The sequence below is a fragment of the Amblyomma americanum genome, chromosome 4 (assembly GCF_052857255.1).
Source record: "Amblyomma americanum isolate KBUSLIRL-KWMA chromosome 4, ASM5285725v1, whole genome shotgun sequence".
Lineage (NCBI taxonomy): Eukaryota > Metazoa > Arthropoda > Arachnida > Ixodida > Ixodidae > Amblyomma > Amblyomma americanum.
Genome location: NC_135500.1, coordinates 76,891,044 through 76,918,043, shown reverse-complemented (window position 1 = coordinate 76,918,043; position 27,000 = coordinate 76,891,044). Strand labels below are relative to the sequence as shown.

Below are 27,000 nucleotides of genomic sequence, written 5' to 3'. Positions count from 1 at the left end.
GCGCACTGTGTGATGAATCAGTGCTGGACATCTGTATATCTTGACTGATCGGGGTTCATGCCTCGACTCGTTTGCTTGCGGGGGCATGTACGCCACGTCGTAGTCCTTAGAGGCGGGACACAGTGTGCCAACCACGGCCAAGAAGCGTGGCTCATATGACAGGCGCGCTTTGGCACGCATGCGTGAACAGCGGGATCCTATGCCGTCCCATCCCGCGCGCTCGTCCCAGCGGCCGTCTCATTTGAGGACGGCAGCGTGACGCGCTCGTGACAGGCGCCGTTTTGTTGCGACCCGCTTGTCCGCCTTTTCATGCCGCGTGTTTTTTGCGCCACGCTTCGTAGCTGCTGGTCCGGCTTGTCGCTTACGTCGGTAAACAGGCCTGTCTCAATGGGACTACTGCATGGTCGACGGCGTACGACGGTAGCGCGCTCTGTCGGAACCACGCTCAGCTATTAGGGGGAGTGGTCTTTCACTTGTCAGTCTGTGCATGCGCGGTTCTTGCTGTCTTCTCAAGCGCGTACTTCCAACATTTCTGCATGCCGTTTCAGAGTGCGCGTATCGCCAGCGGAGACCTGAGAAGTGTATGTGCCCTGTCCGCGTGACGATTGTGTGATAAAGACGACAGTGCTGGAGGTCTTAACCTTTCCTTTCTGACGTCTTCAGTGCTATTAACTGTGCAGTGTAAACGTCTGTCTCGTTGACAGTGCGAGCGAAGCAGCTCTCAAGCGTTCAGCTAGCGCACAACCATCCACAGCTGTAAGAATGCTAGGGACTAATGCCAGCGGACATTATAAATCCAAGAAGCCCCAACAGCATAACTGCGGCACAGCAGTGTGAAATGTTTTTGTTTTTTATAATAGCCGCACAAACTTTCAGAAGTGCTGTATTGTATGCAAAAATGATCCTTTAGCTCTTACCTTACCCTTTGGTCGTCTTCTTGCATCGTTGCAGAGTCCAGTCCAGGACGCAGAACCTCGCCTACAGAATGATGCTCAACCAGGCAGACCTCATGGGGACCCATGAGGTAAGCGACGACTTGAGTGACATTGAGCGCTATAGTAGTCAGGTATACAAGACAGCAGTGTATGCATAATACATTCTATGGCTTTTTCAAAACTCTCAACCTATTAATGAACCCCCTATCTTGTAGTCTTTGCGGATAGCCGATAACCGTACTTGATATCTTTTCACTGCTGCCTCAGTTCTGTGAGCTATGGGACCAGTTTTCATACGCGCTTCTTTGAGCTCGCTTGGTCTACGCGAGAAGCCACGCAACCTTCCGGATTCGTAAAATGTTCCAAAAAAAAAAGAACGTTGCAATTGCACTAGGACTGAAAGAAGCAGTACAAAGACCCAGAACATAGGGTCTCTCATTGGGGCAAGTATCAAATAGAGCTTTCTTCTTTGTATTCGCAAGCTCTTTCCGTTCCTTGAAGATCCATGCGTATGCAGAGTCGTTGGCGGCTGTGCGTGGGCTTAAGCGCTTGAGGCCGCATGGTCATAAACGGCGCGCTTCCAAGCCGGACACCTGGTCAACGTCTGAGGAAGTGGCGTTTCCCTGTCCTTGCGCAGTCCCCGTTCAGTCCGGAGGAGCAGTTCATGTACGACCCGTCGGAGGAGGACAAAAACGCAAACGCGTACTGCAGCCTGCAGCCCATCGGCCTGGACGCCGCAGACCACGTCACGTCCTCTTTACAACACATGGACCCACTCATGGTTCCCTCTTCCAGGCAACCTTACGAAGGTACTTTCAGACAGCCTCGAAGCTGGCTCAGTCGCTGTTGCTGCAGCTGCACGCACACGCCGGGGCAGGACACTTAACCGTGCTGGTGTATTCTGTATCGTGTGAATAGTGAGAGACTGTGACGTTGACAAGAGGAAACCTTCACCTTGCTGCGCTTAGCGTTCACTTTAGCCATTCGTAACATAGCGTATGTAGCGCCATATCTACAATGATACTAAGAGAGCAATACGCAAAATGCAGTGCTGGACACACCCGCCGCGGTGGGTCAGTGGTTATGACGCTCAGCTGCTGAGCCGAAAGACCCGGGTTCGATCCCGGCCTCGGCGATAGCATTTCGATGGAGGCGAAATGTAGAGGTCCGTGTACTGTGCGATGCCGGTGCACGTTAAAGAATCCCAGGTTGTCGAAATTATTCCGGAGCCCTTATTCACTACGGCATCCCTCATAGCCTGAGCCGTTTTGGGAAGTTAAACCCCATAAAACAAAACTGCTGGGCACTGTCGGTACATAGTTGGACAGCAGACGCGGGAAAGACACGAAGAAGCAGGAGAAGCACGGGTCCTTCCTTTATGTGTGCACGGTTTAATCACGAACCTCGCGAGGACACTCGTGTGCAGCTTATTATACGCTTTAGCGCAGAAGGCGAAGTGGCCAAAGGAAGAATGCTCATATACCAGAGGCGTTAATCTCGTAATGTCCCGAGTCAGACTTGTGACTCGCAACTGAAGCCAGCCATGTGTGCATCTTCTCTGTTTGTCTCTTGTGCACTTTTGTGCTGTAGCGTATACGTTACGGACGCGCCGAAACATCTACCCTCGTCACTTGCGGCCCCGTTAGTCCTTTGCCATCCGCCCAGAATGCGCGGGTGTATGGACGCGTTCACTGCCGCCGATTGGCACGGCTGGCTGCCCGCGGCTCAGCCGTGGCTGAAGGGAACTTCAAGACATGGCCGTCTACCGCAGGCGACACGTTCCCGACGGAGATGCTGGACCTGGGAGGGAGCCGGTGGCAGAGCCTGTCCATCCAGCACTGGCAGTCGCAGGAAGTGCTCGACTGGCTGGAGGCATGGGCCAGCCACAACGGGCTCGAGATCGTCGACGAAGACATCAACATGATCGCGTTCGCCTCCCTGACGGGCGAGCACCTGTGCCGCATGAGCCTGGACGATTTCCGTGCGCACGCGCCGTCGTACGGACACCGGCTCTACGACGAGGTGCAGCGACTGCTCGGCAACAGCGCAGCGGCGTCACGCAGTGAGTTGATTTACCCTGTAGGCGGTCTCACTGTGACCCAGGATGAAATGCTGAGGGAGGATAGCTATAGCTGAGAAGGGTTTCACATGCCCCGCTACTCGGGAAGTCTGATCAAGACCACAATTTTTGCCTGGAACTTCTCACTGCTGCTGTGGTGAAATTTCAGACACTGAATTAACTGCGTGCGTAAGTGTTCACATGAAATGTACTTCATAACTGACGCTATGGTTTGGTTGTGTTCCGGGATGGAGAAATGCATCTGTTTTTTACTGCGTTACTTATGCAACCAGCAGCCTCGCGAAACCATTGCATTGGCCACGAAAACAGATCTGTACACCTGCAAGCTGCATTGGCAGCGATAGTTGTAGTAGGAGCGCAACTTTTTTCTTGCTTTATTGGATAACGCTGTTGCCGGGCTGAAAGTCACGAGTATGGAAGACTCGTCTGTTCTTACTATGGAATTGAAACGAAAATGAAACTGTGGAGTTTTGAAAGTTCTGCCTTCTAATCAATACAGGTTGTCGTGAAGGAAAGTGGGCTTTGCTGCATTGCTTAAATTCGTGCTGTGAAGCCATCTAACAGCGGAGTTAGGTACTAGGTCTGTTGACCGACGAAGATCTGGGGCTAGATGGGCACATGGACTAAGTTACTGTTTTCGAACGCAAGGGCGTGTTTTTAAATAGATGGAGGCCTTCCTGGCCAGCATGAACAAAATAGGGTCAATTACTCCGAAGGCAAGCGAAACGAGCGAAGCTATCATGGAGAGTAAAAATGAAATCAGATCGCGCAGGCATACGTTACTGCACGTTACTGCAAACGCGTGAACTTAAGGCCATCAAAATCTGCGCTAACTAAGCATTTGCAAAGTAGCAGAAAAAACTAACTCTGATGCTAAAAAAGCCGAAGTTGATTCGTCGTCATGATACTGTCAACTGCAGTTCTGATACCAGATGTAAAGCCGGTGACAAAATTAACCTGCACAGCTGTATTTACGGTCAGGTTTTTATTTCTTTCTATTGCGGAGTGTTATGCCATCGCTTGCAGTCGTAGTGCATAACCTGCTCACTTGTTTCACACTCATCTCGGACGCTTGCGTTCCACTGTCAACGCAGCGCGTGAGCTTCGCATCTGTCTTTTGACTGCGATCCCCACGCATGCTGTGGGAATATGTCATGTTCGGGCGCGGAGTTCACGAGACGTACGAAACCGACTGCCTGCTCTGTGCATGCATCTCACCCGTCATTAGCATTTCGCTTCTCCACTTCGCCCGGAAACGTTTGGGTGAAGCAGTCAACTGCGCAGCGCGTTTCCTTTGTGACGCTAGGTCGAGGTCAGAAAAAAAAAAAAAACTCATTTCGTATTCTCATTTCTTCTCGTTACACCTACTCAGCTGTGGACCCGGCTCTCAGCTCATGTAAAACCAGCTGCTTTCGCTCTCTGCGCAGTTTTCCGCATTTCTGTCTGACCTCGGTTTCGGAGACGTGGATATGCAACACAACACCCGATTGCGTGATACGGGTGCTTTACAGCGGTCCTCTACGAACAAGGTTCCCGTTTACGTCAAGAACGGAAATGTCCGCCAGAACCTGTGCGATTCAGTCCCACTCGCTCTCCGTGCATTTCCAGCGAAAAGAGAGCAAGAAAAGCGAGCTCATGTGGGACTAGGTTGACCGCAAAGCACGTAACACCTTCCACGTGGCGTAATGATGCGTCTCCGGGACCCGCGCCGTTGGTTGCCTGCCGTTGTGCAAGCCAAACTTAAGAAGCGAAAAACCCTAGTTTTCTTCCCTCTTCCATCTGCGCAAAGATATGAGAAGCAGTCGCGGCCATTTAATGCCTTTCGTTGCGCAGTAAGTTGTTCGTGCATGCGTACGATTCGACGCAAGTGCAACACGGGCGTCCGGGGGATGTAGCTCTCAAGCTGCGTGCAGTGATGCGCTAGGTTCGCTTTATGCAAATCAGCTCGCCTCTTGAGCGGAACCGCGCTTACGTTCCCGAGTACACATGCACGGAGAGAACGATGGCGACCGATTGGTGCCGGGGCTAGTGGGCAAGATTAACCTGGTGTGCACATTAAGTCTTTTCGCTAGCTGTCCGAAGCCTTCTGTCGTTCCCCTTGCGAAACCCCAGCGTGGCTACGTCCAAGTGCTTATCTGTTTCGTTCGGTCTCATCCTATTATCCCGTTCATCCTCAAAGCGCACTCGGGCGCAACTTCTGCGTAATAGGTGCGTATGTACCCCGACAGCGTTGGCCTTGATTTACCTATAACTCTACGTTTCCTGGAACAGACGGTCGCTTTTCGATACGTTTTGCTTGTCAGAAGCGATAATTATTTACCGGAGCCCGTACTGTCGACGCACTCGGCTGCAAGGGCTTGCACCTGTGTCTTTACCACTTGCCTTTCGTTGTTTGATATATATATATATATATATATATATATATATATATATATATATATATATATATATATATATATATATATATATATCTGGTCGCCCAGGCGGTCGACATGCTCGGCCTGTAAATTATGGCGGAATAAAGGTACACACACACACACACACACACACACACACACACACACACACACACACACACACACACACACACACACACACACACACACACACACACACACACACACACACACACACACACACACACACACACACACACACACACACACACACACACACACACACACACACACACACACACACACACACACACACACACACACACACACACACACACACACACACACACACACACACACACACACACACACACACACACACACACACACACACACACACACACACACACACACACACACACACACACACACACACACACACACACACACACACACACACACACACACACACACACACACACACACACACACACACACACACACACACACACACACACACACACACACACACACACACACACACACACACACACACACACACACACACACACACACACACACACACACACACACACACACACACACACACACACACACACACACACACACACACACACACACACACACACACACACACACACACACACACACACACACACACACACACACACACACACACACACACACACACACACACACACACACACACACACACACACACACACACACACACACACACACACACACACACACACACACACACACACACACACACACACACACACACACACACACACACACACACACACACACACACACACACACACACACACACACACACACACACACACACACACACACACACAATATGATATATATATATATATATATATATATATATATATATATGTATGTATATATACACACACACCCAAAGAAACGTTCCCTTTCGAAATTTGAGCAACCACAAACTTAGGTACATACTTGTGAAATAAGCCGTGTGGCTGTAACACCTCAAAAAAAGAGTGCGCATTATGTGCCACAAGGAAACTTAACGAAAAAATGGTGCAGATCCGAAGAACCGAGTGTGCGCAAAATCCTTAAAGCAACTGGCACCGCGAGCACTGAAATGACGACACTAATTTGTCCCATGGGCGTTAAAATGCCACTTCTGCTCACCTTTGGCTTATTTTGTCCACCTCACAGACGGCATGGGCATGCCCGACGCCTACTACGAGCCTGACAAATACGCCTTCCACCCGCGCTACTTCGACACACTGGAAATCCAGAACAGCAGTCCCGGCTCCGAAAATGGTGAGCAGACACTTTCCTTCACCGCCATCGTGTGGCTTGAGCTTGTTTTCTCCTCTCGTACCACGGTCGAGTTCGTTTCTGTGTGCACGGTTCACGGAGGCGGCCCTCGAGGATCAGTTTATTGAGGACAGTGCTGGTACTCATTGCACTCCATGAGACCGCAGTATTGCTCTTCTTTACTGGTTGCAGTAATGAGACTGGAGCACTAAGTTGTGCTGGGAAGCTTCCAGTCCCTGAAAAAATTGGAATTGATCTGCATCAAGGTGGTCATTCCCGTGTCAAAAGAAGCACTGCAGTATTGAGTGTTATGGACGATGTGTTAACCCCCTAGCGGAATTGGACGAGACAGGCTTGTCATAAGTCGGCTGTCATTTCTGGCTCACGACGAGTCCAGCCTGCCGTGTGTTTTCTGGCACTCTGTGTCCGGTTTGAGGCGAGTAGGGCTCGTCCGAAGCAGTTTTTTGGTTTGCTTACGGATGGTAGCGCGAAAACTAAATGACCGCAGTGGTACTGTTTTTGAACAAACATGTGTCGGTTAGAGGGTAACTAGGTAACTTAAAATGTTGTTTGCTATGGCCTTCACTGATGCACTAGCAGGTGAAACCATTCTACTATACGTCTGCAGTGATTTCTAGCCCACTGCTGCAGAAGGGCTCTTAGTAAACCAGTAAGCGATACAGCAGCAGGCATTCGGACAGAGTGCATATCAAGCGTCTTCGCGAGTGATCTCTGACAGCCGTGTTCATGGTACAGCCTTGGCTTCAGCGTCCCTCCGTCTTCTCTGCCTCCCAGTGACGTCATCGGGGTCTCCGGGTCTTGCAGAGTCGGACAGCGCCAGCACCAGCAGCAGTCTGAGCACCGTGAACGAGCGGACAGAGAACCTTTTTCCCTACATGCCGCATGACACGCGGATACTCGCAAAGCAGAGTGAGTGCTCGCCCCTGTTCCCGCCCTTGCAGCATGGGGCTCGGGGTAGGGTGCATACCTCTCGTGACTTTCGTCCGCTCCTGGGCAAACCGATACATATTTGCGCACCTCGCTTTACAACGTAGCTGATATCTACCAATGTCGGCCCTCAGACACGGTGAAGGAACCTCACAGACACCATACTTAATGAAGCGAGCTACCAGTCCGTACACTAGTGCACCAAAATTGAGAATGGGAATCTAACAGCAACAAGGGTGAATATTTATTTTTAGGTTCACGTATAGTTCTCTCTGATTGCACCCTTACGCTTACGGGATTAAGGACTCGCATTTGTGGTGCATCCAAAACCAGCAACGGCGTTGAAAATAGAGCTAACATTGCAGCATTCATGAGCCACTTCACCGACTGGGAAGTTTTTGTTGGCTGTGGCAGCATTTCTGAGCAGCGGAAACGAACTGCTATAGAGATTCATACTCTTATCTTACACTACCCCTCGATGAACGCACCCTTATCTTCCGGTTTCCGTATGTCTCCATTCAGCGCCAAGGTTTGGGTCATTTCTTCTGGGCGGGGGTGCTACAACAGTCCATTTCATTTGCCAGTGTGGCGCAAGGTGGAACCTAATCAAACCTAACGCGTGCTGGTGCGCCTACCGCTAGTTTGTATGAGGCAAGAATGGGAGGCGAGGGGGGCCGCGCTGGCGGGCAAGCTTGCTGGTTAGGTTGGCGCGGGATGTGTCCATCTGCCGAGACGCTGACGCCCGCGTTGCCTCTTTCTCTCTTCCCTTGCCTGTCTGTGTCCGCAGTGCCCCCTCCCATGCCCATGATGGGCAAAAAGAAAGGACGGAGGGGCAGGCCCCCCATCAAGGAGGCCAAAGTGCGCAGCCGAGCAGGTAAGCACTCGCTCCTCCTCCGCCTTTTCCTCTGTCCGCTCCGCTTCTCTGTCCGTCTCTCAGGCCGGCCAGCAAGCTTGCTCTGCTGCTCTGTTCCGCGATGCGCTGCCCGCTCTTCCTCGCCCACTTCGGTGTTCCTGTATGCGCACATACAGGAACACTATGCCGCTTAGCCCTGCAAGGACACCTCTCACGAAGCCCGGGGAGTGAAGCGCGAAACGCCGCCACTCAGCAACTGAGCACACTGAAAGCGCCGTGTGCCCTGGTGTTTCTTTGAGAAAACGAGCTGGTCGCAACGTGTGCCACGACTTGTGGCAGCTTACTGGAATGGCTTCGTGCGTGCCGTCTTCGCGTGCACATCGCCAAGCGTGGACTGGCCTGAAGGCGGCTTGCACATACTGTTCTAGACAGGGAGAGATCTTAATGCAGAGCATCTAGCACCAGGCTATAAATATGCTATGAAAAGTTGAAAGCTTACTTAACGCGCATGGCTAGTAGCATGTCCATTTACATTATGCTAACTTTGAAAGTTTTTCTAGCAATGCACAGAGCCCTTTCAGTGATAGCCTCGCCAGGGAGTTTTAGAAAGCCTTGTCTCATAAGCTCATTAGCAGCTCATAAGTAGCACTTTCTAAGGGCTGCACTGATGTCAAGTGGAGCCTTGCTTTAGTGCAGATGGCTCCATACTTTTCAGTGGTAATGCTTGCGTCATTGAAGCCATCTGTAACTACTGAAATTCTCTTTTGATAATTTGGTCTTCCCAGCCTTGCTTATGTCTCTCTCGCAGTGCTTGCTTTGTCAGTGGCGTATTTTCATGACAAGAACTTTTTTCTAACGTGTGCATCCAGCATGCTGCTAACCCTTTAGTGCATGCATCCATGTTCCCTGTTTGAGAACTTGACAATCCTTCTTGAATGACCTAGCCAGCGGCTTCTAGCAAGTGCCTTCTAGCAACCTACGCGTTTTGTTATTTGCACTGACCTTCTTTTTTTAACACGCACTTCCTGTATTTTGTTTCGACCAAAAAGGCAAAGGCATGGGCAAGCTCTGGGAGTTCATCCGCGACCTGCTGCTGAACCCGTCCACCAACCCGAGCCTCATCCGATGGGAGCGCCGTGAGGACGGCATCTTCAAGTTCGTCCAGTCTGACAAGGTTGCGAAGATGTGGGGCGACCGCAAGCAGAATCCTCGCATGACCTATGAGAAGCTCAGCCGAGCCATGAGGTACGTACCAGGTGCACGGATGCATGCTTGACTTTTTAGGCATTTCTGTCGCGTTCAGTCCTCAATTTAGTGAGTGCACTCTCTTGCTTGAGATCTCCATTAAGAACAGCGATTGTGGTGGCCTTTCACGGCAACTGAATGGAGTGTGACCATCTGTGTTGAATTCATTTTTTGCATGATTAAGTTTAACTATGGAAATTTCAATGCAGACAGTGACAGAATTTACTTTGTGCTTGCTTTTTATGGCAGGACAAGATGTGTTACGTCTTACCCATAATAAAGGAGTCAATTAAGTTAACTGCTGTACCAAGCCTGTTCAGCTTTCTGCATTGCTTTCAAAACGTATCTGAAATGTGATGTGTAAAGCTGATTTCTGTAGTTTTAAGGTCGGGCACTGGTTAGCAAGTCTTTGTACTTCTGAAAAACATGCATGTGAAGAAGTTCATTCAGATGTGCACACTCCCCTTATGGTTCACTGCATGCTGTTACATTGGTGATGGTTTTTCCTACTAACTCACTCTTCTGGTGCCAATGCTCAGCACCTTAAGCACTGTAACACTATGAAAAAAAAGTTTCTGTACTGTACCTCTCGGGAAACTCTACCAGGAACTAGGCTAAAGGATGAGAGTATCGCTAGAAGTATTTTCTCCTTATTCCATTACACACGTTCTACAGATTAAATTTATAAGTTATGATACGACTGAAGAATAAACGTTATTACATCACAGATAAGTTACATCACAGAAGCAGTGTAAATGCTGAAGTTACCAGCGCAAAAATACTCTGGGCATTCTTTAGTGCTTCCGCCGAATTGTCAGAAGTAGCCTGTTAAATTATTGACGCTCAAAGGTCTCCCGTTGCTGATACCAGGATAAAGATGAGCATAACTTTCCGAAGAATTCATAGCATATTTGAATATGACGATTAGAATAAATCCTTTTCTTGCTTGAACAACTTGGAAAATACCGGACTCAGTGGCATTGTGTCGAATTTCATGGAGGCAAAAAGAGCATTTCACCATTCCTCTGTCAGCACTAACCTCTCCCCTCTCTCTCTCCTCGAACTCACAACCATCCCTCTCCCCATTCCCTCGAAACCTTCCATGGTGGCGGCGGCGCTGAGCAGAACCTATTACAGCAAGCAAATCCTAGAGCCCGTGCCCAAGTGCCAGGGCCTGCCCAAAAAGCTCGTCTACAAGTTTGGTCCCCGTTCCAGCGGCTGGAGAGACAAGGTGGACGGCACGCAACCTCTTCGCACTCATAACCCTTGCCTGTTCACCCACTGATACCTTCTTTCCTCGCACTCATGACGATGCCCGGTGACGGTGGTGGTGTTGACACTTGTGCTGGTGGTGGTGGCGACGTTGACTGACACTGGTGGTAGTGACTCTCGCAACTACCCTTCCTCCGCCCGCTGGTTTTGTCATCGAGGTTTTTCCGGTTCTTGCATCTGTGTTAAGATATCTCTTCTATGCTGTGCTGGTCACTAGCTATGTTATGCTGCAACAATTTACTCGGGTTCACATTTGTGACAAACCACAATTCTTGTTCATTCGCATAAAACCTTGACAAATCATAAACGATAGCCTTCAGAACGGCAGGGGCGCTGCTGTCTTCTGCCCAAGTGCGATCAAGGTCATGGCCAAGTTGCCATTCTTGCAAGCAGTGTGCTGCACCTTACACTGTTGCACGCAGGGCGAGCTTGTGTGCAAAGCTGAGACGAATGTTTGTGGACTAGAGAATCGGTTTTCGTGCACTTCTGGTGCCCTCGTGCTCAGTGAAAGCAGCAAGCTTCACGAGATAAGCGCTCGGCAAAGTATACCATGACTGGGTGCAAGTACTCCTGCAAAGTGTGTCGCTTGTCACCTCAAATAATAAAAAAAATTGTCTTGCGGAGACAGTCTCTTTTCGGCTGTTCTTATTAATTTTACCCGCCGGCTTCAGATATTGTACACTGGTGGCTCCCTTGGCCACTTTATTAGATAAATGTGAAACCGTTACTAATTTTTTATTAAGAACCCAGAATATATATTTTACAAGTAGAGCCCGAAAACACCGTTAAATTTGGTGGGCATGTCATGCAGGTCTTAGCCTGTTCTGCTGTCTATGATTGGTTAAGCTCCACTGTGTGTCTGTGACCACAATTGTTTGAAAGTGCAAATAACGATGCATGGTCCCACACCCTGTAGGAAGTGTAGTATGCACGCTCATGGGTAATGAAGTTTATTTTTAAAAAGCAAGGATGCCACTGCAAATTTTGTACAGGGCAAGTTTATATTTCTAAATGGGCTTTGCGGTGACATCTCTGTGTGCAATTATTGCAATAAATTTTAATTTATTGTAGTTTGTCTCTGCCTAATGGGGGATATTCTTGAGACCTTGTCAGAAGCCAAGAGCAAAATGGATATCGATAAGCCAGAAGATGATTTAGATGCCATTGCAGACAAAGTGTTATCACTTCCCTGTATTGGAAGCCGGAATTTAGTGCCTTAAATGTGTGGCGTTCAGTGATAGTCTTGCAAAATAACTTACTCTGGCCACTGCAAGGCTAGTGAACATGTTTGCACCACCGAAGTTTATGCTGCTGTTCTGAAGATAAGCACTCAGGGGGCTTGCACTCAGGTAGAATTTAGCTAGGCTTTGCCTTAAATGGCAGCCGAGGGCTCTGAGATACCAAAAAATGCTGTTGTATATGTAACTTTTTATACTATGCATTTCTATATGTAACTTCTTATTGTCCTGTGTAAGGTTTTTTGATTTGAGCGTCACATTCGACAAGCAAATTTTATGTGATACTGGCAGAAATGCTATGTCACTAAGAATAATTTAGTGCTGACAAGAAATAAACGGTTGCAATACCAAAAGACTTACAAATGTATACACAGTTACAGTATGTTTGTGGTGCTGTAAATAATTACAAATGTGCTGTAGTTTAATTCCTTCAGCTCTGATTAGTTCGATGTGTTTCAAGTAGCTCTTTGTTTTTGAAATGTACACGGGAACAAACACGTTGCAGTGCTCTTAAATACAGTTGATTGGGCAGGACGGGTTTGCTCCTATTCCTTTGTGTCTGTGCCAAACACGGATAAGCGGTTTTTAGCAGGGCATTCAGCAGTCACTGATTTTAATTATTTTATTGTGCATATCTTTAGTTTTGTCTTGTGTTTGTAAGATGTCCTCATGGCCGTATGGTTGTGCTCTAGTCATCACGATTCGTTTCAGAGGAAATGTTTCAAGGTGTCAGCAATGTCTGTGAGACCATTCTCGGTTGCTCAGCCTCGCTTATTGTGAATAGATCATTCGAGAGTGGCCGCTCTAAGTCCAAAATGTAACCAACTGATTGAAGTAGGGGCACACATTGCGCAGCAGGTTCCGAGTCTATGCGCCGGTTTCACTAGTGATAAATGCGAGAAGTACGATCACATTGGGCAATGTGTCACTTGCCAGCTAATGTCGGAGTGAATTCAGTGCAGTCTTAATCCTGAATTGCTGGATGTTCAGCGCAGTGTGTTCCTGACCAATAAGTTGTGTGTGCTCCATTTTCTTTCTCTTCTTTCTTGACCGCATCCTTCGGGCGTTCAGATACTACTACAAAAGCCAGGTTCTTCTACCGGTGTTTGGCCGGCGGCTCGTGTACAAATTCGGCCCCAACGCCACAGGGTGGAGACCGTAAATCACAGGCCGGCAGCCTCGTTCCTCGGAACAAGAACAGCAACGAACAGAAGAACCACACCACGACAGCAGACGGAACGACAGAGAACTTATATGTACGCGTGTTCCAAGAGTGCTGCAGTTTTCTACTTTGTTGTTGTTTTACACGCCTCTTCCGGCACAACCGTTCTCGTGCGCCCGACAGGCGTCATTTTGTTGGCTGTCGCTGGCGCATATATTTTTACCTTTGACATGTTTTTTCTTCTCCTGTAACACAGACTCGACATGTAATTCTCCCATCCCCCTTTTCCTTTTTTGTCTCATTTTTATCGATTTTCATACTTCGGTTCTCGTTTAATCCCCTTGTTTTGTTCATCTGCATCCCTCGTGTGTGCATGTGTGCGTGTGTGCGTCTTGGAGCGTACATTGTTCGTTTCAAAGAGAGTCCCGAGTCGACAGAGCAAAGGAAAATTTACCGGTGCCGCTTCGGTGCTTTGAAAGAGTGATGATTGTGGGCAGTGAGGCACGAAACAGTTAGCATCTCGCTGCCATTTTCACTCGAACTTGTGCCGCGTAGAATCCGCTGGGAGACGCAGACGAGAGCGAAAAGGCTTAACGATTTGGCAGGCGCTGGCGTCTGTCGTCTGCTCGGCGCGCGTAACCATGCTAGCTATACATTCCGCGCAGACGATGCCCAGCTCCCCGCTTCCGAGCAGACGACGCCTGAGCGCGCGACGTTTTTTCTGCGCGTTGGTGTGATTTCCTCTGCCAAACGTTAGTAAGCCGATGCCGCGCATGTTCAGCAAAGCGTTGCCTCGGAATGCACGCCGGCTAAACCAGACGCGGCTTCGTTTGCAGTGTGCCGTTACACACGGCTTCCTGGCAATGTGCAATTACCACTATTCTATTCATTCCATTCCTCGCCAGCTTTGCTGTTACGGCAGCGAGTTCGCGTTGGGGCTTCGTTCTTATGAAGTTATATAAAGTTTACGTCGCTCTAGTCCAAAATAAGAAGAAAAAGCAATATTACGTTATTGTTCCATTCCAGCACGAAACAGGTCTGTCGGCGAGAGGACCGCTGTGTAAAGCGGTGCTACGGCCTTCTGGGATGCACCTGTCAATGATCCTTTTCTGTATTTTTGGCCTTGTTGCTGCCAGGCTCTTAACAAATAGAAATCCTAGGCATGAAGCTCGCAGGGGTCTGCAGAAAAGTTTCGGCGTTTCGGCAGTGTTCGTTAATGACACACCATGCCTTTTGGCCTGAGCATTCGTTTGATGATGTCACTTAAGGTATTAATGAACCTTTGGTCTTTGTTGCATCCAAGAAACCTCACGAATAATTGGTGAAAGCATATTTTTCGACCGCGGTTTCCAATTAACGGACGCGGCTCGATGGCTTAGTAATATCTATAGCTTACAACTATTGGACACAATTGCAAAGATTGTGGTGATTAAATTTGTAACACCTGCACAGACACAAAACAAGCACTGAAAAGGCCAACACTATCACCAAATTCACACATGCATTGAAGAAAGGAAAGGCCAGGTTCATATCTTTGTTGTCAGTTGTCCGCACTTCTAGATAAGTACTTTGCCTCCATGTGCTCGCATTCTCCATGACTGTGAGGCCTCACGGGTTAGTCGTCGAGTGTTCGTAAGATTTATTAGCACGTCGCGCATATGTTGTGGTGTTTACGCACAAATAAAAGCTGTATTTTGCGTGGAACAGTGAGACCGGCACGCTGTCTTCCTTGTCATATGTGCAATCATCGACAAAGCATACTCATGTCGAGCAGTCATTCCTTGCCCGGAGGTTTATTGCAGCGTCCAAGTTGCCGGTAACCTACTTGTCTAGCTGGCTTCCGTCTATTCAGCTCTTTCTTTTTTATTTTTCTAAAACCATCCGCTACCGTCAACTGTCATTGGACGGAGGGACCACTTTCCATCGTTCTTTCTCATTTGTTTGGCGAGCTCTGTTGGAGAAAAGTGGTGGCAAGGATTTAAGCAAGATCCTGTACAAACCCTGTGTATAAAAATGCCAGAACAGTATTTTTTTTATTCGAGTGTTCTCACGCATAAGCGTTCTAAGGAACTCCATTCCAAGATTTGTGTTAACGACATTTTTTTTTCTTTCGCAAAACATACCCCCATTACATTCCCATCTGTTCAATTTCGCGCGTAAATGATGTATATCCAGATTGATTCTTGTTGCCTGTTCTTTGCTTTTTTTGCGTCTTGTTGTTCTCGAGTGCAGAGCTGTTTGCGGTTAACACAGCAGCGGGGCCTCTATCAAATCTTTATATATCCGTATTTTTTCGGCACCAAAATTATCAGTTCTCTTTAACTGGTTGTTGAGTCTGGGCGCATATTACAGTGAAATTAAGCGATAGCATAAAAAAACGCTTAAGTCGTCCAGCGCGTCTCCGCACTAAAGGACCATGTGGCGATTTTCGCGACAGACTACTAGCATCGTTTCATTGTTTACGCTATAACGCATAAAATTTGCGTGCTTAGCAGCCTTAAGTATAATGGAGTTTGGTAGTATGGTGTGCTAAACATATTTGAGCTGGTCATATCTGGCTTGTCTAACTGGGGCAAGACAATATACAACTGCCGATGCTTGGCAGATGTATTCATCGGTCTGGTTTAAGTCATTGATTTGGATAATGTCGCGCTTTTCAAAGTAGTAATGTCTCACGGTAAGGAGTCCTGTAAGAAATGTCCAGGCCTTTAAAGAAAGAGTTAAAAATAACCTGAAGACGTGTGCGCATGGTGCATGAGCCCACTAGAGTGATATGTTCGCACTTTCGCCCGACGACGGCCGTCCACTGGCGCCCCAAGCACTGATGATGGTATCGCTAACTGCCCTTAGAAATCGACCTCGCTACTGCAGCCCCGCCAGGACGGGATCGCGCTTCGCGTGTGCATCCCCTTTCGTTGGGCAAACAGCTCTGCAGTCGCAGTGTACATTTCCTACCGAATACTCCCCGCCCTGTACGGCTGTTCGGCCGGCGGCTGCTGCGCCGCATGCCTTTACTTCTTCCGGTGGACATTACTGCGTGTCGCGAGTACTTAAAGGGAAGCGGACCGGGCTGACGTTGCAACTTCGGCCTTGTTCGCCTTGTCGCCGCAGTCAAGTCTCTCTCTCTTTCTCCTCCTTACAAGAGTTATTACGCGAGAGAGAGAGAGAGAGAGAGTCCTAAGTTGCTCAACGCTTCTCTGTTCTCTTGTGAGAGAGCCCAACACCGAGTGGTGCTGTGTGTGTACCGACCGATCAAACGTGCCTCAAAGAACGAAGAGCCCTATGTTGAAAGGCGCCTGCGCTGTCGGGGACCTGTCGCTCGTGAAACGAGAGTGCTCACTTGCTACGATCGCGCTGCTCCTGTCTAAAGGAGAGGTGTTTTTCAGCTGCATTCGGTTTTCGAGTAGTGCGCTGCAGATTGGCGCGTTCTGCTTGTAATGCTTCATCCGGCCGGAGATATTACGGTGGCGTTTATTCTCAAAGGAAGGTTGCAGCTTATCACTGCAGTGGCAGCCGTCGTAACTTCCTTATCAAGTGGCGTTAGCGTGCATTCTCTCCAAGAGGGTTACGATTCTTGTCCGAGAATACATTCGCTACTCGGCTACGGCTAAACATCGGTGGCGTTGTCAAAGGATCAATAATTTTGAAACCGGATGCACAGCATTGGCACCGCCCCTGTGTACAAGAAAACTTAAGACAGCGTTCGAATTAAAAGTACGCTGCTGACGATACAAAACTCAACATTGGTCCCTGGGACCTCTGTTTTCCGAACAAAGCCTAGGCTGGTGGTCGCAGAAGATCAGTACTAAACAATGCAGCTTCAACTCACCTCTCCGTTTATGACTGAACCGAAGGAGCACCTTGCTGCATGCCCTGTTGCTGTGTTCCCGTGATCTGTGCTGTCCGGGTACCCGCAGCGCCCTTGGTGCCTCGACTGTGCCTTCGCTGTTGTCGACACGGTCGCGGCCGAAGTGTGCGCGCCTTCTCTTGTATTATATCTGTGCTGCCTTCAAAAGAGAGAAACCTATGGCATCGCTGAGCGCGAGCCGTGTTGATACCTGTGACCATATTTTACGAGAGGGAGAGAGAGAGAGAGAGATTAAAACAAAGTATATTTGAGAGATGCGTTTTTATAGACGACAGAGCTACTTTATATATATAAATATATTATATGTATACTATAAGCAAACTCTCTGTACGCCAGTCGCATTGTTCTCCTTAACTGGTTTTTTTTTACTCCACCATCCTGTTTATTTACCTGTGTACGAGAGAGAAAAAGATTCCAAATAAAGACTACTTGTAGATAGCCACAACTACTGTGTGTGTGTCTTCTTTGCTACTCGCCCACTATGGCGACTAAGTTTCTTGTGGATGCTTGCGGATACAAACTGTGCTTGCGTAGGGCTTACGAACATGTGTGCCAGGTGTTATTTAGTAAAAATGAAAGCTTCTCGAGTTTGATGTAGTACTTGGCGTCAGGCTTGCTTGATGTCACTTGTTCTTTGTAAATATCATTAAACAAAAGTTGCGAACTTTGATGAATAAATGAAAGGCAATAAACAGGAGCCAGCTTAATTTAAAGTATTCCTTACTGTTTACTGATCCCTCCATCAATACTGCCTGCTGCTAATAGCTCAGCTCATACGCTGAGTACTAATTGTCAATAGCGGTATACTCATATTGGGTTACACGTCTAAACATCTTGCACCTCCAACGTAAGTCGTAACATTACATGAATAGACCACGTGGCAGTGGGCCTACATCGTGTGGCATGAAAGAGGCACCCGTACTACCCGCAGTAAGCAAAAGCTAGCTGCGAATAAAGGTCACAAGCAATGTGTACCGTGTGCTGCATTGCTGTGCTACACGTCTAAGATCTGCGCGCCTCTACAATAGGTTTCACTGACTGAAATAGTCCTCCAGCAGTTTAACATGGTGGCACATGAAGAAGTAAGAGGTGTTTGTTTTGCTGAAAACAAAGTAGCAGTTATCTTAGTATCCGTGTTGCGCTCTTTTAGGTGTGATCATTTACTGGTGAAGCAGTGAGCCGTGGCAATTGAAATTTTGTGCTTCACTTGAGATGCAGTAAGCGGAAATCAAAATGAAGTTGTCGAAAAAGCACGTAACGGTACATCCGACAAGTTAAAAACTTACAAGCAACATGATTCCACTAAATTGATACACAGTTTCTAGATATGACTCCTGAGCCCAATCACTTAGCTATGTAATTGTAACAAAAATTCGCCTGACGTGACCGCACTCATAATAGAAATAGTGCTCACCATGAATGTGTACTACGTGGAAACTGCGCCCCTACTCAGTGGGTGTCGTTTGTCAGAGAGCTCACATCTCATCAGCAAGCAGCTGGTAAAGTCTATCTAATGTCTTTAAGCCTACACGGCAGCCTACATGTATACAGGAACTGCGGTGGCACACTCTATGACGACGGAGTGATCTAAATGTTACTGCGCTGAATTTTATTCGCCTTCAGTGAAGAAAAGGAGTAAAGGGAAGGGACAGAAGAGAAGTGTTGATGACCGACAGAAATGAGCGAATACCAGATGACTGGGCTAAGAAAGATATTAATGCAGAACAATTTCGAACAATCGGCCCTTGTGCGTGATACAATTAGTCAAAGGATCTTTATGTTAAATCGATGTGCGTGATAAGAATTAATGATTGAATGAATTGTTTACAACGTCGTGGCGTGCACATTGAAAAACCTGAATTGATGGTGGACAGTCCGCGAAGAAAGAAGTAAGGGAGCGGGTAGAGTGCTGAGTGCAACAATGCAACATGAAGCACAAATGTCACACTTTTTTTTGGTTTTAATCGCAAAAAATCTATGCTCTCTTCAAAGGTCTGATACTCCCTGCTTTGTTGTAATCTGCTGTAAGGGAACCTGATAAATATTTCCAGACCAACTTCACAGCTCAGGTCAGGCTGGTGAAGGTGGAAACTTAACTTATCCTCCGAAAATACAGCCATTAAAGTTTTGCTTTTTGCTTTCTTATCTAAAATGTTGAGCACTGCATTCCTCCTGCCCATCCGCAAATTACTCAGCAGTATTTTGTGATAGGACATCCCCTTGGTTTTAATTTCCTGGCTACGATTTCGGAAACCCTAGCATAGTGTACTCCCCAGAATTTCGAAACTGCAGGGAACGTGCACAAATGTACGAGCAACGCACAGTCGTCTACCACATGAACACGAAACGCGAAAATGCGGAGATGGCAGCTGAGGGGGCACTGAGAACAGCGGATTCGCCACCCCGTTCGTCAAAACTGGCAAGAGGCGAGGCAAAAACATTTTTAAACGGGGACCAGTTTATGAGCACAATTTTTCATATATTGTAAGGTTTCACTATGACAATCAATATACCCGCAGATCTCCCGTCGGCAGGCTTGCATTTTTTTTTGCTATCAAAGTTATTTCTCTCGTCAAAAGTGTTCCACATTGGTTTTCTATGGCCGTCTTAAATGGATCATTACATTCAATATTTCCATCACAATACTGCAATGTTGCAAATTTTTTTCCATGAATGTTGGACATGTCAAAAGCGGTGAGTATAAATTTTTTGAAATAGGGAATATAGAACTTTTTTTTTTTCAAGCTCGACAAGTTGTACTGAAGGCCGCGCGATGTAATCTCGACCGCGGTTGTCATACAGGCGCAATGCAAAAAAACGCCAATATGCCGATCACGTTAAGAAAAGCCCAAGTTAATGAGAAATCTCTACCTCTTAGCATACAGAGTGAATTTTCCGGGCATTGTGCCATACATTCGAAGCGGAAGAACAGCGACCCAACTTTACTTAACCTAACTTTACCTACAGCAAAACTTTAAACGGTCTTGGCAACACGGCGCATGAGAGGCGTTCAATAGTTTGCCCACTTAAGCGAGAAAGACGGTAGCGAAAGAGAAAAAAACAAAGCTCTAAATTCCGGGACATGCCTTGAGGTGACGTATATCAAGACCGAGCTCAGCGTGACTCCAGAAATCGACTGCTGTTTATAAACGGGCTCAATTGGTAACACGTCAAGTCAACCTGTGTGTCAGCCTTCGAAGAAACTGCTCGATTTGGAGAAAAGACCAGTTATAAAGTTTCTTACTAAAGAACATCAAAAGCCAAATGAGACTCTTGAATATATATAAGCAGTTTACGGGGAGTCTGCCCCCTCTTACCCAAAAAAAGAAATTTGGAGGAAGCAATTCAAGCGCAGAAGCAGCCGACTGAAGATTATGATGTTCACAGCGGACGTCCAGCAGACGCGAATTTTGAAGAATTATGTCAAAGTGTGACAGATAACGTAAGAGTCAGGAATCTGAGCAGGAACATTTTAGACCATCACTCATGAAAAGCTGGACATGGCCAAAGTCAGTGCGAGAAGTTCCCCCAAGATTGCCGAGCCCTTTCCGAGACAGGGCACTGGTCGACAGTGCAGTCGGGATAGTTTGGAGCTGCTCATGGAACATCCAGAAGTTTTTTTCAGCGTCTGTCCTTATAAAAATCGCCGATAGACAGTCTATACACTTCTTATAGACTTTTTTGCCTTCCTATAAATATTTCTTTTTCACTATTCATAGTGTATAGATTGTCTATAGACTAAAGTATACTAAAAGTGTATGGCCATAAATCTCTAAATTGTCTATAGACTGTCTATAACATTTGTATTGACTATAAAATGTTCTCTAGGACTTGTCTATAGAAAGTCTATAGACTTTATAGACAGAAGTCTATGGGCAGTCTATAGACAAAAATTTTTGTAAGGGTGGTGCCAGCGGACGAGACATGGCACTACGTGCACCACGAAGACCTTGCGTCCAAAATGGTCTATGTAAGGGAAGTAGACGACCCCCTCACCTAAGCAGCTAAGGGCTAAAAAATCAGCTGGACGGGTCACGGCAGTAGTTTTTTGGGATAAGAATAGACTTCTGCTTATGGAATTCATGCCACAGAGGAGCACCATAACTGTAGGGGTCTATTCTAACAGAATCGCTGCTTTGCGGAAAGCAATCAAAGAGAATAGACGAAGAAAGCTCTCAGCAGGCGCACTGTTCCTTCATGACAAGGCGCCTGTGCACCACGTCTCTGTACGCTCAAGTCGCCATTCGAAAATGAGGTTTCAACAGCTAAATCACCCACCATTCTAGCCATACGAAAGCAGCCTCAGATCTTTTTCTATTCTGAAATTTGATAAAAATTTTCGAGGCCAACGATGTTCAAGCGACGACGATGGCAAGTGGGCAGTGACTACCTGGCTTGAAGAGCAGTCAGAAGACTTTTTCACTGTGATGAATGCTCCTCCAACACTGCCTCAGTGTTCGACTTAAGAGCGTTAGCAGCGGGAGCTTAAAGCGTTTACGTCAGTGTGCTCAGCAAACGTGGAGAAGACGAAATCAAAACATCCCTTCTAAGACACAAGTATCGCCATCTACCTCATGGGTTTCTCACTACTATTGCGATTTACAGCCACTTTCGCTAAATCAGGTATATTTCCACCTTCGCTATATCCGGTATATTTCGTCGTTATATCAGCTAATAAATTTTATAAGCGCCTGCATCACAGCACGACGAATTGCTTGACACCATCCGGAACACCCTGCGACAAACGGTTCGGCCGTAAAGATCGTCTGAAGGGCCTCGTAATGCACGGTTTGGGGGCGGAAAGGTCGTTGATGCGAATCCCACACATATTTTGGGCTTCATCTGTATTAGTAATTTTATACCCAGGAACGGGCCAAGTCATTTGATACGACTTCGAACATTCTGCGTCAAACGGGTGGCCCCCAAATTTTATGCAAATGGTAATCCCGGAGAGGGGGGCGGGGCACTTTAATGGCCGCTATACTGGCACATATATAATTGACCGAAAGAGCAGGCATCATGCGAGGTGCTGTGCGCCCACTGTTATGTGATATAGTGGGCTAACGTGGTTACTGTTTTGCTTATTTTCACCTTCATTGCAGACAGACGCGTCCTTGACAAACGCAAGTTTTTATCGTTGGTCAAGCAGACAGATCAATGAACTCCCCTCGTACCTACGGTACACGAGGGGCACAGTAAGCATGTCGTGCTAGCTCGTAATATCGCGGTAGTGTATCTGCGCAATGTTTAACACGTTCCGCTACTTTGGACGCATTTCTTCAGCTCCGCTGCCATGCTCTTCACGAAATATCTCACGGTTTTCTTCTATACCTGTAGTTTGTGTCCAGCTAGCATTGAGCGCGTTGTTACCATAAATCTATCGTACTCCGTGAGAGAAACGTGTCGGACTTAACTCACTGCACAAAAAATTGGCAATGCTTTAGGACCAGTTTTTTTTTATTGATACAGCAAAAGCAAAAAATTCCTCCAGAGCAAAAAAATAATAAAATAATGAGCGCATGCGCACATCACCATAAAATGCCGTCAGAAGCGAGAAGTCCAGCTGGTCCTGGTGTTGATGGTGTGTACTAAGACGCAAGTGGTCTTGTTCTAACAATAAAGCAATTTCTCCATTTCAGCCCAGTAATAACAAAATGACATCTTCATTCACGTATTTACCCACTCTCCGTTTCTCGCACCAAACCTCTCCACAGACCGCCTAGTTTTGCTCCTCTAATTAGTGGTCGGCGATTTCGCCATTGGCCACACACGGAGCAATAAAGTAACAGGCAACTGTTGGTGGCAAAATGGGCGCAGGACGTGGGCCCATAGAGAAACAAGAACATGCCGACGTTTGGAGGAGACAGGATTCCGGTAGAAAACGTTCACGGAGCTCTGCCGGGTGCACTCGGCTCAACGTGCAGCGCCATTGTGCACAGAAATGGCTGGCATCCAGTCTAAACGACGGAGGCTGTAAGGGGCTCATGTAAGGCGTCCTTTTGCATGTCCTTGTCATGTAATATATGCAGCGCGCCGCCCGCGTTCTCGACTAGCCTGGCTTAGGCGTCTCTGTTTCGCCGGCTCCATCGCCTTCTGCTACAGAGTGCACCCAGAACTCTGCTTCGTTATCTTTAGCGGTTTTAAGACGAGAAAGTGGCGCAGAATGAGTGGCCTCAGGCAGATTTTATTACCTGCTGGAAAGAAATTGTGCGCGCGTACGACACATATCCGTGCAATCAAAGGGCACACTGTTTCCTGGCATGTGTGCGCAATGTCAGAAGCGCTAATGACAAGGAGACGTTTGCCTACTGCGTTCAGCGACAGCACGCAGGTTCTTCTCGGTGTTTCCTCGCATTATGCACAAATTTATCCACTGCAGTTCCTTGACATGACATGCTGCGGTTTCGTTATGAATGGATAAAAGAAGCGCGTTTCCTTTACATACGCCAATATGTGCAGCGAATATATCGCAGTGTATAGACAGGTGTATAAGAGGGCAAAACCAGTGCGTGTGGCCTACTGCTGATGAACAAGAGAAGCGCAAGCGACTAACTTGAAATGGAAGCCCGTTAACTCTATGATTCCGCTACTATTAAGGCATTGACAGGCTGGGAAATGAACATGCGTGACACGTGTCGCAGGTAATACATCTTAAAGAACAGGAAAACATAAATACGAAAAAAATGTAAAATCAAATACGCAGTGACAGGCAAAACTTGCATGTTCGCTCGTCGCATAGGCAAACATGCAAGTGCCTCTGTAGCCAGTCAGCTGTGTATCAACCACTACTGGAGCGTGCAGTAAGCGCGCGAGGAGCCAAGAGCCCCCCCTGCTGCGGTGGGAGGGCAGCGGAACACCTCCGCGAACTCGGCCATGCTGGCGAGCGGCAGCAGGCAGCGCAGCCGCGAGCTGGGCTTGGTGGCGCTGCAGCGCAGCAGGCAGTAGCGGCGGAAGAAGTTCTTCTGGGCGCGACGCCAGTAGCCCTCCCAGTTGGTGGCCCGGCGGAAGCCGCTCAGCGCCCTCTTGAGGCCGGCGTGGGCCAGGCGCGCACCCTGGGCCCAGACCAGCAGCTCGCCAGTCGCTGCGCCCTCGAGCCGAGAGTCGTCTGCCGAAGTCGCGTTGAGGATACTCAGCGCCAAGGTGCGCAGGCACTGCTCGAAGCTGCGTGCAGTCGAGAATTCCTACATATTGAACAACTCAAATCTATATAGCCTGCAGGCAAAGCATCCAAAGTTTTCTTGCGCTAGCATTTACAATGGTGGCGTAATGAACGATTCAATTTTAGCCTTCTGCTCTTAACAGAGCAATGCGAAGAAGCTTAGTGTGACGTCACGGACGGTAGGCTTTCAGATTTTCGCTACCGTCAATTACAACATGACCTGCTTCCTTGGATCTTGAAAAGCAACGCTCGGCGGGTTTTGACTTCGCTGGAACTGGTTTTATTCATCTGAAGCAAGCGTTTATGCGTTGGAAATGTACCGGTACCGTACATGGTCGTGATGCGCTCCCCACATGGCGCTGTGCGCTGCGGAGAAGCTTGAAGGACGTCGTGATTTTAATCGGTGATTGATTACGTCGCCACTTAAAATGCCAGTCCAAACCGACTTCGCATGCTTTACCTGCAAATCTCATACATTCGGCCCATTATATTTTAAGCTCGTCGAATTCTATGACCTATGCAGTTAACGTTTAATGCATGATAAACGTCCCAAAAATCATGAATGTCTTAACTATATATATATATATATATATATATATATATATATATATATATATATATATATATAAAGCGGTTACACCTGCAGTCTTTCTTCAACAAAAAAAAAAACTGTGCCCATGTTAAAGTCAGCGCTAAAAATTACGAGAACTGCGAAGTGCACAACTCCTTGCAGCTGCTAACTGTAAGCTGTAAGCTGCGCTGGTGTAGTCACCAGAGGTCGGCAACGGTTTCGATCTCATGAGGTCGACCTCAACCTCAAAATGACCCCAAACTCACGTCGTGAGGTTGAGGTGAGGTCGGCGACGGCTCAAAATATTGTGAATGAGGTCAGCAAATCATACCTCAACCTCACGCGTGAGTTTGAAGTTGAGTGAGGTCGTCCTTCAGTGAGGTCGAAGTTTTGAGATCGGGACTTTTTGCAGTTGCCACGTCTTACTCCGACGAGTGCCGCTTCCAAAGCGGTATTGCAGCGCATCACCGCAGTGTTCATGCAATGACGCTTCGTGTTCGGTTTCCCCTGTTTGGACAACCGGATGCCACAGTTCCCTCTTAGCTTCCGGTGCAGCGCCGTAATGTCCGTTCAGTCCGAGCCTACAGGAAGACGCACCCCTCTGGTCTTCCCGGAAGGGGTGTTACTGTCACAGCACGCCTCTCTCCCTCCCCCTTGCCCCGCTGGCGTAGCAACCGGCTGCCTACTGGTCGGCTCGAACTCCCGGGAGCGCGCAAACCACAAAACTCACGTTGACCCGCGGTAGCTTTGTTTGATTCCGCAAACAAATAAGTTCAGTCCAACAAGCACGCAATAAATTCGTCGCAGCGCGGATGGCCCCAAGCAAGACTGCTTCGTGTTTATGCTCGTTGCCGGCGCTGACGTCATGGCTCTTGGCTTGCAGTCGAATAAAGGGTATCCTGCTGTACATTACAAGCTTAATTAACAGAACTGGAGTGGTCGGCACAGGCGAGAGAATGTGAGTCAGGTAGTTCCTAACAAGGACGCCTGCTGATTTGATTAAAAAACCAAGAAGCCAGAAAAACCTGTATAACACCGTCGAAGCTTTCGATCGGTGACTTCCCCTTTCGAATCTCACACTAATTCTGTATATTCCCATTCCGCAATGCAAGCAGATGCAAATATAATTTCCCTTTTTTATCATTCCGTAAAACCTCTCTTTTGGTCTCCGGTTCCTTTGTTCCTTCTCAGAAATTCGCTTACTATGCCAAAACACCGCAACACGAGCCGAACGCACCAGCATAGCAGTGTTGCAGCGGCGAAAAAATGCAAAACTGTAATGAATGTATGATGATGTGGTAGCCGATTCCTTTTCATTTTTTTTAATGAAGATGTCTGAATGGAACCGATTATATGCTCGCGCTGTGCTGCTGAGTCACTGTTTCAAACCTTCTAGTATGAAGTTTAATGGGGCACACTCTTGTTCGCTTCTGTTTTTAGTGTGTCATTTTTATTTGTATGTTTCTAATCATTCTCTCTTTTTTTTTCTTTTCTCGTATGGGATCAGTTAGGTTGGCGGCCTGCCTTGCAGATGACCAGGCACTACCCCTTATATTTCCTTTAACTATTTTGCAGAAACCCATCGTTCACCTTAAATGGCTTCGCAGAATGCTCGCGCGGTGGTCGTGGGTAAAAAAAAGTCGAGGATGCTGGCGTACCATTGATTAGTTCAGTTTTCAAGGAAAAGAAGTGATTGACTTAAAGTAGCTTGTCTCAGTCTGGTTGACGAAATGGTACCCAGAATTCTGTTGAGGCGTATGAGCACTTAGGCGCGTTTTTTTTTTTCCCGGGGGTGGGGGGGGGGAGGGGGAGGGGGAGGGGTGGGCTGGGAAAAAGATTTCTCTGCGGGGAAGTTTGAGCGGAGAGCCACGGTGCTCTTGACAGAGAGAGCGGTTCACGCTGCCCACTCTAGGCGGGTTATTTTGACCCGTGTGATTTTAA

At 47.7% G+C, this 27,000-nt stretch overlaps 1 protein-coding gene across 13 annotated transcripts in view; it reads left to right on the top strand.

The window, feature by feature from the left end:
- Positions 1-17,774, top strand: part of LOC144128052 (ETS homologous factor-like) — a 402,718-nt gene extending 384,944 nt beyond the window's left edge. For 3 of the 13 annotated variants that reach the window (XM_077661105.1, XM_077661099.1, XM_077661110.1), the window contains exons 2-9: positions 952-1,024; positions 1,573-1,744; positions 2,707-2,997; positions 6,639-6,746; positions 7,539-7,673; positions 8,479-8,565; positions 9,594-9,789; positions 10,915-17,774. In XM_077661105.1, the coding sequence (XP_077517231.1) occupies positions 952-1,024; positions 1,573-1,744; positions 2,707-2,997; positions 6,639-6,746; positions 7,539-7,673; positions 8,479-8,565; positions 9,594-9,789; positions 10,915-11,074 (1,222 nt within the window). In that variant the 3' untranslated portion in view covers positions 11,075-17,774. Of the gene's footprint in view, positions 1-951; positions 1,025-1,572; positions 1,745-2,706; positions 2,998-6,638; positions 6,747-7,499; positions 7,674-8,478; positions 8,566-9,593; positions 9,790-10,914 lie in introns of all 13 variants that reach the window. The other 10 variants (XM_077661104.1, XM_077661111.1, XM_077661103.1 and 7 more) reach the window with 8 other exon arrangements.
- The last annotated feature ends 9,226 nt before the right edge of the window (positions 17,775-27,000 follow it).